The sequence below is a fragment of the Tenrec ecaudatus genome, chromosome 13 (genome assembly GCF_050624435.1).
Source record: "Tenrec ecaudatus isolate mTenEca1 chromosome 13, mTenEca1.hap1, whole genome shotgun sequence".
NCBI classification, from domain to species: domain Eukaryota; kingdom Metazoa; phylum Chordata; class Mammalia; order Afrosoricida; family Tenrecidae; genus Tenrec; species Tenrec ecaudatus.
In genome coordinates this window covers 8,500,180-8,513,119 of record NC_134542.1, presented here as the reverse complement: position 1 = coordinate 8,513,119, position 12,940 = coordinate 8,500,180, and the positions used below count along the sequence as shown (strand labels likewise).

Genomic DNA, 12,940 nt, shown 5'->3' with positions numbered 1-12,940 from the left:
AACTCTCAGTAGTTTCTCTTGGCTACCCTGCACTTGATCGACCCCCACCAGGCATTCTGCACACCCTTTCCCATTGATTTTAGATCTCTTCTTGTTCCCTTGTCTCTGGGTTTGTTTTCTCCCCCTCCCTTTCTTCCATTTCCTTCTCTCCCATATCCCCCATGAGGTGTCAGCCCCTTTGTTTTCTCCTTGGGATTGGTTGCCCTGCTTTTCTTATATGGATAGACATGAGAAAAAAGAAGACAAGGGGGGTGGGGCATATAAGTATTTCCAGGTCTGTCTGCTGGCCTTTCTGACTTTTCCATTATGATCTGGTGAAAGGCCACGCCCTGCTCACCAATTCCAAAGTGTTTTTGGGATTCCTTGGGATTTCATTGCTTTGCTCCCCTTACTGCTCTGTTGCTCTCCCTTTGTGTTTTTCTCCTTCTTCTAGGGTAGAAGTCTCCAGTTCTCTGACCAATACATGGCAAGGATAGAAAGGAACTAGACATCTACTGCATAAAAGAGCCTTAGAGCCAGGTTAGCTCAACACGTTTGCTTGGGCTTTATTTGACTCCCTCCTTGAACGAATCAGCTGCAAAAAGAGATTTGTGAGGCAGTGGGGGAATTCAACGGACATAGGCTATTTATTTGATAAACCAAAGGAAGAACCCATATATTTGGGGGGCCACAAAACATTTGAGGGGTAAAAAGAAACAGTAAAAGACTGTGGAGGTGGGTGGGGAAGGCAGGACATGTCTGGCTTCACATCAGAAGTGGTGTCAGCTGCATCCAGGACTTGTCAGCAATCTATGAGCCCACAGGGACCATGCCAGTGGGGTCCTGAGGTTGGGAGGGGCTTACATTCTCTGGAAGGAGGTCACAGAGGAGCCAGGAGATTTCTCCTTGTCTTCATGAAAACAAAGCACCTCCTGGAGAGCCTTTTCAAATTCTGCCTCCAGATGGAGTCCCACCTTCCCAAAGTCTGAGGTCTGAGGGAGAAAAGAAGCAAAGGTCACAGGGGATGGGCCAGCATGGCAAGGGGATCCCTCCCTCCTACCCTGAGCATCTTCCTTTCACATCAGGCAGGGCTGGGTGTGGGGGAGGCGTTGCTATGAAAATACCGAAAGGATGAGACCCTGTCCAGGTGTTACTGTGGAGAAGGAGCACGTGCTTGGTCAAGAGGAGGGGCGGAGAAGCAGAGGAGATGCATTGACACAGAGACTGCATCAATGGGCTCAAGCACAGCAGCAGTGTCAGGAGGCTGCAGGTCTGGTTCTGCTGGGCATGGGGTCACTATGGGTCGGAACCGACTCGATGGCACTAACACCACCACCACCGAGGGATGTCCACAGAGGTGTTCAACAGGTGATGTGGATGGAGGAGTTGGGACTAATCATTCAAAACAAAACAAACCTGGAGCACAGGTTTGGGGCCAAATGGGTAAGGAAAGAAGGTTTCTTGAAACATTCTGCCCCCTCTTTGAAGGAGGGCGCCCTGTCTGCTCTCCAGGGCGGGATCGAGCCTGGCATCAAGAGTTTCTCTGGGTCAGCTCCCTCTCCTCTTCCAGCTGGTTCCACTTATTGGTTTATCAATGAACCAACTCCTGGTGCCAAAAAAGAGGAAGAACTGGGTGGAGCAGAAGCGTTTCCTTAAAGGATTCCTAAGAAACACTTGTTCCCTGAGAATCAAAACAGGGGGAGCACCTTCCCTGACCATTAAGAATGGCCAGGACTTCCAGCGAGCTCAACTTGTCCTCCCTCCCTAGTTCTGAAAGGGGAATGGCTGTTGCTGTTGGTTGCTGGTCAGTTGATTCCACCTCTTGGGATCCCACTTGTCCAACGTGAACCCATGGAGACCAACCGTCCAGCCTGACTCCCTAGGCACCTCTGGGCGGCTTTGAACCCAACAACCTTTGGGTTTGAAGCTGATGGCATAACCACATGTGGCACCCAGGACCTCCTGACCAGCACAGTAAGTCAAACACAACCACCACCACCACAAGCCAAGGTTGCCCCCTGAGGCCAATGCCAGTGTGAGTCCGCAGGGAAATGGAGGTGTCAAGAAACCCAGGCGTGGGCATCTTGGAAGCTTGCTTAATCATTTGATTTCAAGAAGTGGCTCGTGTCTGTGTTTCCGAGACTCAGACAACTGTGGAATTGCCTTCACCCCCTCTGTGGGAGAAGCTGCAGGGAGGGAATTGGCTGAGTTCTGTGGAGCGGCTGTCCATGCTCTGTGGGCAGAGGCAGGGACCTCAGGCACCATTCACAAGGACCCTTCTTTTCTGGCTTGCTGGTGTTTTGTGACCCAGCCATTAGGGTGGTGGATGAACCTGAGAATAGCCACTCAGAGGGCGGCCTATGAACCATCCAGAGACACTGAGCAGGAAAGGCCTGCCACTCTGTTTCTGGAGGATCCCAGCCCCGGGAGCCCCGGAAGCCCAGATCCAGTCTGCCCACATGAGAACTGACTGGAGGTGACAGGTTGGGGGTGCTCCCTCCAGCCCTGGCCTGCGGAGAGGGGCAGTTTCCTTGGGTCACTTTGCGATATGTGAAAATGAGAGCCGTCATTCCTGCCATGTTCGGCCATTCCAGAGATAGGGCACAAGTGGAGAAGTGGTGCAAGGGAAGCAGGAAACACCCCTTACCTTGTAGAAGGTCTTATGGTTGCGGAAGATTAGCCGCATGTCCCGCACGAACCACGACACCGAATACACTCTCTTCGTCAGCCTTTCCTTCACCAGGTCCAGCCACATGGCTTCCCTAAAGGGCTCGCCGTAATCTCGGATCTGGGACGATGGCACATGGGGACTGGGGTTAGACCCTGGACACCCCACACGGTCCTTCATCTCCAGGGTGACGAGACCCCTGTCTGCCCTCTGTGTGCCAGAGTCATTTACGTCGACCAATGTCCTCCCAACACCCCAAAGGGAGACCACTGGCCCCATTCCACAGAGTTGACTCCTACACCCAGGTCCCCAGAGGACAGAAGAGAACGGCCCACCGTGTTCCCAAGGCCGACCACATTGCTCCAGCCAAGCTGGTGGGTGTCGGGCTTGGAGAAGAAGGGTCCCTTAAGGGCAGCCACCACCCATTCATCCAGGGAGAGTCCTTGAGAGACAGAGGAGGCTTTTGACCCCCTGCAAAGACGGTCAGTCTCAGAAATCCAAAGGGTGCAGTCCTGCCCTGTACTCCAGGGTCCCCAAGAGTAGGAAGGGGTGTCGGGCAGTGAGCTTGGTATGGAATTTGGTGGTGCTGACCAACCCCATTGACATTTCCAGACTCAGATGCTCCAGAAAGGAGAGGCTGGGCATCTACTTCTGAACATCTTTCAGTCTAAGCCCAAGACACCACAAGGGCCTTGGGGATGGTACCAGGAAGGGCAGAGCTGTCTGCCCTTGTTCCTGGGAGCCTTACGCCTCAGGGACTAAGAGGCCATTGGCTAACAGCACCCAAGGCTGAGAATCCTCAGATGTGACTTACGTTCTGTGGTGTGTCTGCAAAGAAGGAGCTCTGTGGATGGCAGTAGGCCTTCAGGAGAAGGAACTCGCATTTCTGTCAAATGGGGAGAGGGTTCTAAGGAGCTGTGTGCAGGGTACCTTGGAGGATGTGACTCTAGACTTGCACTCGGCCCTGGAGTGGGAGGAGCCATGTCTGCTGACCAGGTGTGTGGAAAGTCCAGGGATGGGCTGACCCGTCCTCCCTCTGTTGGCATTGCACGGCCAGCATCTCAGCAAGACTTCAGCAGCAACTGTGGGGTGACCTCCCCCCACCCATGATCCTCTGCAGAGGAAGGAGGAGGCTTGGGGCTCACAGGCAACCCACCAGCTGGTCTGCAGGAGGCATCTGCTTCTCCAAGATCTCAGAGTCCTGAAGACATTGGGAGCTTCCTGAGGACCCCTTCATGCCGCAGAACGTGCAGCTCCAGGGGCTCCTGAAAGGCCGGGCAGAAAGGACCCCTGCTTTCAGCAACAGTCAAGTGGCTCCACTGTGGGTACACCACTCAGAGGGGCATAGAAGCCGCTCTGCCCAAAACTCCACCATGGGGTCTCTAGCCTGTGACCTGCCCCTCATTGGTCACAGCAAGGTGTCAGTCCATTGAGTAAAGCATCAGGAGAGGGATGGGCTCTCCTTCCCCTGTGCCTAGGGTCACAGGGGTGGCCTGAGCGCTATCATCCCTTGGGAATGTGGGACCCCAGCATTTCAGTGAGATGAGGGAGACAGACAGGAATGGGTCACATGACAGGGGAACTTGGACGTGGTCATCATGTATATGGGCCCTGGGGTCACACCTGCAGCTTCATAGCCCTACAGGAGCATTAGTGACACCAGAGGAACAAAAGTTGCCGCTACCCCACCCCCGCTGAAACTTCATCCCTGTGAACCCCTTCCCTGCTAAACCCCCATCCCTGCTAAACTCCAACGCCACTCAACCCCAATCCCCACTGAATGCCCACACCCACTGAACCCCTGTCCCTGGTGAACTCCTATCCCTAATGAATCTCCATCCCACTGAATGCCCACACCTACTGAGCCCCTGTCCCTGTTGAACCCTCATGCCCAATGAATCCCACTGAAGTCCCACCCTCACTGAACCCCGAGTCCTGCTGCTCCCTCTACCCTGAGAACTCTACCCCTCCTGTGTCAGCCTGCTCCTTCCCAGATGGGACGAGCACCCGGAGGCCAAGGCACTGGTACTGGGGCCTGAGGCCAGGGGTGCGCACTGACCTCTGGGCTTCGCAGGGCGGCACGTGGCAGTCCTGGTGGAAGGCGCGGGAGCAGGTGTCACAGCTCAGCAGCCGTCCGCCTTGGCAGCACACCTCACACACGTGCTGGCCGGCTGCCTGGGAGGGGGGTAACAGCGCTGGGATCTGAGGCGCCCTGGAGCCCTGGGCACTGTTTCGTCCTCCTCGAAGACACCGACCATGTCCCCTCACCATGACGGGGGATGAACTTGACCCTCCCCTGAGCAGTGGAGCAGGAGGCAAGAATAGCCATGTGGTGTCAAGAGCAAGCAGGGATTTGTTATGAACTGATTATATTGCTGTCCCCTCTCCCCAATGTATGTGTGAATCCTCAACACTGTGCCTGCCAATAAGGGCCTGGTTGGAAATAAGTTCTTTCTATGTTGTGCTAATAAGCAAGGCGGGTCCTAAACCTAATCCCTTCAGAGTAACAGAAAGGACAGAATAGGCTCAGGGACACACAGTGGAAGACAGACTAGAGAACTCCAGGGAGAAGACCCGATTATCCCCAGCAGGAGCGCTGGTTCCAGGAGGCAGAAATTGTGGGCCTCCTCCAGCCTCCAAGCGGTGCTTCCCACACCCAATGGTTGTTCTCTGCAGGACAGATAGTCAGGGGCTCTCCCATGTTTCTGTGCTGTCCGACATGCTCTGTCCTCTGCATTATGGACATGGTGGGGCGGGGGGAGGCAATAAGTGGAAGGTGAAGAGAGAGAGCTGAGATTGGTGGATGTCTGTGCCATGTCAGCAGGGAAATCCTGCCCACCTCCACCACTGTCCATGACACAAACAAGAGTGCTGGACAAAGGTCTGAAGGATGAACATGTTTTCCCATTCCCTCCTCATGCATGGAGGGGCTGGCCTTCCAGAACACACACCCCACACCCCACCGAAGACTCCATCAGGAAACCACCCTGCCCATCCTCACTCTACCATCGACTATAGGTGGATGGGTGGGTTCTCTCTCACCTTTCCATCCTGAACCAGTGTTTTGCTACTTCCCTGGGGCCGGCACTCTGGTCATTCCCCATTGTGGCCTGGACCCCTAGACAGATCTTCCCCTGCCTCCCTGGTTGCGATTCTGGAAAGTCCAGAGTTCCATGCACGTTCCCCACCCCAGCTCTGGAGGGACAGTGTGGTAGTTACATAATCTGTTGTCAATTTGAGATTTAAGAGAGGTGGGGTGGAGTCTAGCTTGTCAATCAAGTCGCAGCTTGATGGCCTCGTTTGGAGGCACTAAGTAGATAAATAGCTTGCTGGAGGCAGGACACAAGCTCACTCCCTGCAAGATATTCCTACAGACAAGGTACATGGAGCTAAGCTAGAGCACTGGAGCTGAAGGAGCCACGTGGAGACTTACGCCAGCGCTGAGATGCTTCCACTGCCACTGGGTCCACAAGACTTTCTACCCACTGGCTATTGATTTTCCTGCATTCAGTGTCATTGCATGTGTTTCATGAGTCTGAAGAGTGCTTTATAGATTGGCATTGGGCATATGGGTTAATATAAGACCTGTGGACTTGATCTGGACTAGGCTGGGATGTTTTCTCAATGTTCAATTGCTCTTGCATATAAAGCTCTTTCTTATACACATATGAGTGTCTATGAATGTGTTTCTCTAGTCTACCCCAAGGAACACAGGGAGTGAGACCAATAGGAAGTGGCAAGACAATAGACTAGACACACAAGTCCATAGTCACCACTGAATTAAAGCCTCGGGCCCCATTGCCCACCTGCCCTCTCTCCCTCTGGCCCCACATCTGGGCAAGTCACCACCAAAGTTTCAATGTTATTTCTTTTGGAACCAGGCAAAGAGGGAATCCTCACCCTAGCCCCATCCCTAACAATAGGACACCTGGATCCCTCCACACAAAACCCCAAATCACTGCCATCGAATCACTGCTGACTCATAGATAGAGATGCACTGTCCTGTTGATGGAATAGAAAGCCCAGTGTTTCTCTGGTGGAGCTAGAGGTGCTTTCAAACTGCCAATCATGAGGTTCACAGACCAACCCTTAACCAGTGCACCACCAGGCTCCTAGCCTGTGATTTTCACAGGAGCAGGTCACCAGGTCTTTTCTCCAGCTGAGCAGGGGTGGGTTAGAATCAGCGATGGGTCACTGACCTATAGGTTTACAGAAACACCTGTGAGCCCCTTTCCTCTACAAGGCTAATAGCTCAAGCTCCCTAAAGCTCGCCTGGCCTCACACCCCGGTGGTTTCTCACTGACTGGTCGGCGAGTCAAGGCCTCTCCATTCATGCCGCCTAAGTATGTCTGTCCAGAGAAACACCAAAAACCCGATGACCTTGAGCGGATGCCGACTCAGCGACCCTACAGAAGAGAGTAGAGCTGCCTCTGTGGGTTTCCAAGACTGTAAGGATTTGGGGGAACAGAAAGCCTCCGTTTTTTTCTCCCAAGAGGCAGGCATGTGGTGGATTTGAGATGCAGCCCAGCACGTGACCCCCGGGGTACTGCAAATCAGCATGGAAGGACGTCGTTGCCAGGGAAGGCCGTGAAAACCCATTGCTTTATGAACTTTGACATACACAGGGCACGGCAGGACAGTCTCATGGCAAGACGTGAGAGGCACCCTGCCCTGGCTAGAAGTCACAGTGATGTGCAGCTCACGAGGGGACTCCTATCTGGAGCTGCCTCTAAGCGAGCAGAGAAGTTTCAGGGGAGCCCTGTCCCGGCCAGTCCTTGATGGCGCTTGTCACCTGCAGGCGGCTCTCAGGCCATGCTGGGCAGCGCTAGTGGTGAAGGGGCTTGAACTGAACTGAGCAGCTCTGGGTGGACACTCGTGGAGAAGCGACCATATGACCCTTTCTCACCACGTGGTCTCCTTCAACGTGGTGGCTGCTCTCCACACAGCCCAGCCCCCTCCATTCCGGGACCCTTTGGTTTGGGGTCATACATGCAATGAGACCTCTTTCTGACATGCACGCACTTCCCTTCTTGGCCATTTGCTCCCCGTTAGCAGGGTGGTGGCAGGTACATGGAGCACTGGGCTGACTCAGCTGGCAAAGGTGTGCAGTGCTTACATGGGCAGGTAACTCTGAGTTGGGACACTCAGGGCTGGGAGGTGAGTGGAAAGCCTGCAGGATGGTGGCTGAGAAGGTGCTAGAAATCTGCTCGGTATTTACCTCTTTCTTGAGACTTTCCCTTGAAGGACAGCACAAAAGTCCTTTCTGAAAGACAGAAGGATCCAGGAATGAGTTATTCGGGATGCTCTGGGGAAAGGAAAAGTCCCCACTTCCTAGGGAACATTGCTCCCTGGATATCCCACTGGCAACTCAATCTCCCTGCATCTGACAGGAACTGAATTCCTTCCCCAAACGGGCCTTCCCCCATGTCAGGCTTCACTTAATGAGACCAAAGTATGTTCCATGGTCACTCAAGCCCAGGACAGCCCTGCTCTTCTCTCCCAGTCCCCTTTCCATCCATCTCCTTTCTGTGCTTCCTGTCTGCACCAGCTCTCCAAGATGTCCGCCCAAGGATCATTCGGTAGGGAATATCAGGAGGCTTTTTGCTGAATTCTGGGATCACAAAGCCTCGGCCATTCAGTAGGAGTTCCCAGGACAGAAACTGTGGCCCTGCAGAAGCCACAGCGACCATGGACCCAGTGGCCCAGAGGCTTCACAGAGCGGTCAGCATGCAGCTGGTTCTGCAGTATACCTTGATGCAATGAACCAGGGACAGGGAGCTCTTTCCAGGGGTTCATGTCTACAGTTAGTCTCTGTCTTAGGGTACAAAAAAGACTCCAATCTCTAATATAATTTAAGCAGAATATGTCTTACTCACTGCTGTTGAGTGGATTCTGACTCACAGTGGTGCCCTGCATAGGATTAGGTAGAACTGGCCCTGTGTGTGTCAGAGGCACTGCTCGGTCCAGCTGGACCAGCTGGTGGTTTCAAACCACTGACTTTGTCGTTAGTCATCCCTGTGCCACCAGGGCTTCCTTGGAGAACATGTATTAAATCTTCAAAGGGACAAGGAGGACACAGAGGCCTCATCCTGACGAGGGAGGCCACCAGCATGAGGTCGCCATGGCATCTGAGCAGTCACAGTCAGGAAGATTGTTATATAAGGGATGGAACAAAGGATACTGCCACGGATGGATGAACCAATACATCGCCGTAACAGGGGAGACCGCAGAAGCAGGTAGAGGACCGTGATTGACGCGTGTACATGATGCTAGATAGAAGGGCTTACATGATTGGCCCAGGGTCCTCCAATCAGGGAAGTCAGGGTGTGACTGTAAGGCATGACTCATGACTATCCAGCCCAGTACTACCCCCAGGTTGGTGATTTCATCAGGGACACACAGGCAAGCCCTCAAGAGAGAATGCTCCTGCATGGACTGGCTAGAGAGGGGAGGAGATAATTCATTTCCACTGCACGCTACCTGAGGGCAAGACTAATGTCTTTGACTGATGATCAGAGTGAATTCAGTATAGGCTTAACCCACGTGGGGACCCTGTGGGGAATTGGGGTGTTCCCTATCATCCACAGTCTTCTGCAAATGGGGTGCTCAGAATTTAAGCTTAAATTCTTCTCTTTCCAGTCCACCCGACCAGAAACTACTGCATCAAACTTCTTAAGTCTCTCTTGACCGCAAAGCCATCTGGGCGTTCAGACAAGCTCCGTTGCCGCCACAACTCTCATCTTACAAAGTTTCAGCCCCCGATGATCCATTGTGCTATTGAACTCTACTGGGAATTTTTTTTTCGTGTTGCTGCCTGTTGAAGTGACTTCCACCTGGAAGCCCACCATCTGTCAGTCCCTTGTCATTACCATACCTCGAGCAGCTGACCCAGGCTCTGTCCCCGGCAAAGCACACTCCTTTTCCATTTCTTGGACTTGGCCCGCTTTCCAGCCACTTCAAATTCCCTTGGTGTGAACCAAGCTCCCTTCTCGTCCTGGATGCACTTCTCTGAGGGTCCTGCAGCACAGAGACAGGCCCTCCCAGGACCCCACTTCCATCCCTGCGCTTCATCCCGAACCTCCAACCTCCCCGTGGCAACTGTCCCCCTCTCTGTTCCAGAGAGACTACTGTGGACTAGGCATAGCAGCAGAGAGGCCATCTTTCTTTGCTTTCACACTGAAGGTATCTCAAGATTGGGGGTGACTCCCAGGAGAAGGAGAGAGTCAGATAGTCCCTGTCAGGAACTGAAGGGTGACCTCCAAAATGGGGCTCTGAATCCTACTGCCTCTCCCTGTGTATGGGGGCTCCTCTTGGGGAATAGGGCTTTCTTTGCTGTGGTCATGAGGTCCTCCCAGGATGGGGTGGCTCCTGTCTTAGCACCTCTGAGTTGTACAGAGGGCCCAGTAGACTCAGCAGCAATCACAGTCAGGGTGGGGCACGAGAGAGGACATGGGCAACAGAGAGAGAGAGAGAGAGCCTTCCCTCGAGCCCGGGCCCTGAAGTCAACCTCTAGTCTCCTGCAGGCGTTCTTTAAAACTATCTCTTTCTGGGGCAGGGGCACTCGGGAACAGAAACCTACAGACGTGACATATTAAAATTTGGCTTTTGCACCATAAGAAACAGTTCTTTTTCTTCAGCCTAGTTCCCATTGTCAGTTTCCTGAGCATTAGAGGACCATGGGAGACTTCCCTTTCCCAGGAGCAGATCCCAGGAGGAGCTCACCTCGCTTCAGCCTCTCCGTGTGTAAGACTCCATTTGCCTCCCCGCAGGTCACAGGCAGTTGCAGAGAGTGGAAGCCCACAGCCTCATCTTCAGGCCTTTCTGAAACTAGAACGGAGTGGTTTACCTCCCTGAGTCGTCCGTCGGTCTCCCTCAGGTCTCCTGCTCTCCAGCCACTTCTATGAGGATTCAGTGAGTGCTTCTGGGGACCAATTTCTGGTTAATTTTCAGAACACCTCCCACGGTGAGCGGTGGATGGACTGTCTGGACACAGTGGTCGCCAGGACCCCAAACACCAGCATCACCTCCGTCACTAGCATGACGTCATCAAACGCAGGGCTCCTTGGGCGAGGGGCCAGCAAGGTGTCTATTGTGGAGAACACATAGGTAAGGAGCATTTGCCAACTTTATAATCTTTGCTGGCACTGTTCACTGACATCGCCATGTTTGCCTGTCACCGTTGTTAGGAACCATCGCCACTGGAATGACTTCCAGTGACAAGCCCAACAGCCATCAGCTAACATTCCCCTTGTCCCTCATGTACATCCTGCTTATCCTCTCTGCTGATCGAAGTTGGCCCCGCCCTCCTGCATGTTTACTGAGTTATGTAACCACGGGACGACCTCTGAGTCCAGAATCGCATCTCCCAGTCAAAGGCAGTCTGGTGTAGGTGAGGCTAGCCCCGAGGGGATAGTGTCCCTCTTGGCCGTTTCCTGTGCTTTTGTTCATCTGTGTTTGATTTTGTTCATCTCTGTTTCTCCCTCTAGGAGTAAAAGAGACCCCTGGGAAGTTCTAGACACCGCGGTTCACTGCACAGAAGAGCCCAGCTGTCTGTGTGCATCTGAGTGGGGATTCTGGGATTACAGTTTGGAAAATACATAGCAAAAGGTCTTAGAATAAATGTCAGCAATTGCCATGCTCTCCTTCCCAGCCTCCTCTGGGAGAATTCATCAAGGATATACCCGTGGGTCAGCCTGGGGGAGCAGGAACAAGCTGTCCTGACTCGTGTGGAGAGAGAAACTGGTAGACCTGGAGCAGGTCAAGGACACACACAGTCGGCCCTCCTTGGCCTCCAGTGCTGATGAAAACAGCCGGAGGGAAACAAACAGGGAAAAGCAAGGGCACTATGGGAAAAAGGAAAGACTGCTATCCATGACATAGACCCCTTCGGCTACTCTGGATCTATTCGATGCCTGTGAAGTCTGATTGAGAGAGGAGAGGCTCCTACGGAGAAAGGGGTGCCTGCACCCAGCCCATCCTGGGGACAACCAGCCAGGGAAGCTCAGAGTCCAGCAGCAGAGCTCAGCCTGGGGGAGAGGCTCCTGCTTCTGCATGGAATGCTGACCCACCATCTGTCCACAGCCATTGCTGGGCCCTGGATGACCTTAAGTCCCCAGGACCCGCAGCATGCAAGTGTGTAATCCAGCTCTGCCATTTCCTAACCAGAACGGCGTGAATCATAATCCACGTTGGGTGGGAGGTGTGTTGCTGTGGGTCCCCAAGGTGAGTGGTTTTCTCTGCAGCACGGACCACTTTGGAGCGCTCCTGCAGACCCCACGGTCGTGGAACCCATCTCAAGGTGGCTGTCCGCATGGAAATGCCGTCCTAGTCCCATAGGATGAGTGTCCTTTACCCAGCTGCCTTTGAGTGGATGCTGACTGATGGAGCAGGTGTGTCAGAGTAAACCGTGCTCCACAGGGGATTAGATGCCTGGGTTCCTAGATGCAGATGAACACCCCTTGCTTTCAAAGTGCCTCTGGGGGCAGTCAGGTCTCTAACATTCCAGTTAGCAACTGTAGTAACCTGCTTTACGTGAGGAACTCCATCTTGTTTCAGAGTCCCTTTCACCCCTGCAAAGAGTTAGCACGGCTTCGGGCTCCCTCAACAAGACCTTCACCCTTCTGAGATGTCTCCAAACCCAGCCTGTCTGGTTAGCAAGAAATACACGCTCTGATGTAAGCACTTGAACCAGCACCTGCAGCTGTGTTGTCCCCGCACCCCCCGTTTCCCTGTCGACCTGATAAAAAGGCCAATGCTAGACTGTTCCTCCCCTTGAACAAGCCCCCTATTCTGAACTACAAAGGGCTTGGAATTGTTTTCTGCTGGATTGAGGGATTTCCAGGTGCTAGGCTACTCTCGGTCCAGCTGTTTCATAAAGGCGTCAATTATTAATACAGCGGTGTGGTTGATCTCGCCCGCTTACAACATTAGCAATCACATTCACTGTTTGCTCCAATCCTGAATAAATCCGTGATCAACGATGCCCCATAGAACACAGATAGCTGCATGTGCTCCAAGTAGATGATGCAGTGCTGGTGGATTTGAGAGAAGGGGGCTCAAGCTCCCAGCTGCCCCAGAGAAGCCTCCAGAGCTCCAAGAGCAATGGGTTAGGAGCACCCTCAGGTGGAGTGCACCCACTGCCTGGGCTGAGAGAGCCCGAGAGGGGAGGCCAGCTGGACGCTGAGCTTACTGGTGCCTCACCATCACCAGTGAAACTGTCCACAGGAGGAGAGTTAGAGAAAGGGGCATCTATCAGCCCTGGACTCTGACGTCCCTGACACACGAGCAGCCTGC

General features: G+C 53.5%; 1 protein-coding gene across 2 annotated transcripts in view; it reads right to left on the bottom strand.

Annotated features, from left to right (window-relative positions):
- Window positions 1-552: 552 nt before the first annotated feature.
- SP110 (SP110 nuclear body protein) overlaps window positions 553-12,940 on the bottom strand; it is a 56,119-nt gene continuing 43,731 nt past the window's right edge. The window contains exons 12-19 of one of the 2 annotated variants that reach the window (XM_075528886.1): window positions 10,370-10,474; window positions 9,522-9,664; window positions 7,866-7,910; window positions 4,707-4,822; window positions 3,804-3,912; window positions 3,462-3,533; window positions 2,627-2,767; window positions 553-971 (exon numbers count right to left, since the gene is read on the bottom strand). In XM_075528886.1, the coding sequence (XP_075385001.1) occupies window positions 840-971; window positions 2,627-2,767; window positions 3,462-3,533; window positions 3,804-3,912; window positions 4,707-4,822; window positions 7,866-7,910; window positions 9,522-9,664; window positions 10,370-10,474 (863 nt within the window). In that variant the 3' untranslated portion in view covers window positions 553-839. The remainder of the gene's footprint in view (window positions 972-2,626; window positions 2,768-3,461; window positions 3,534-3,803; window positions 3,913-4,706; window positions 4,823-7,865; window positions 7,911-9,521; window positions 9,665-10,369; window positions 10,475-12,940) is intronic. The other variant, XM_075528885.1, reaches the window with a different exon arrangement.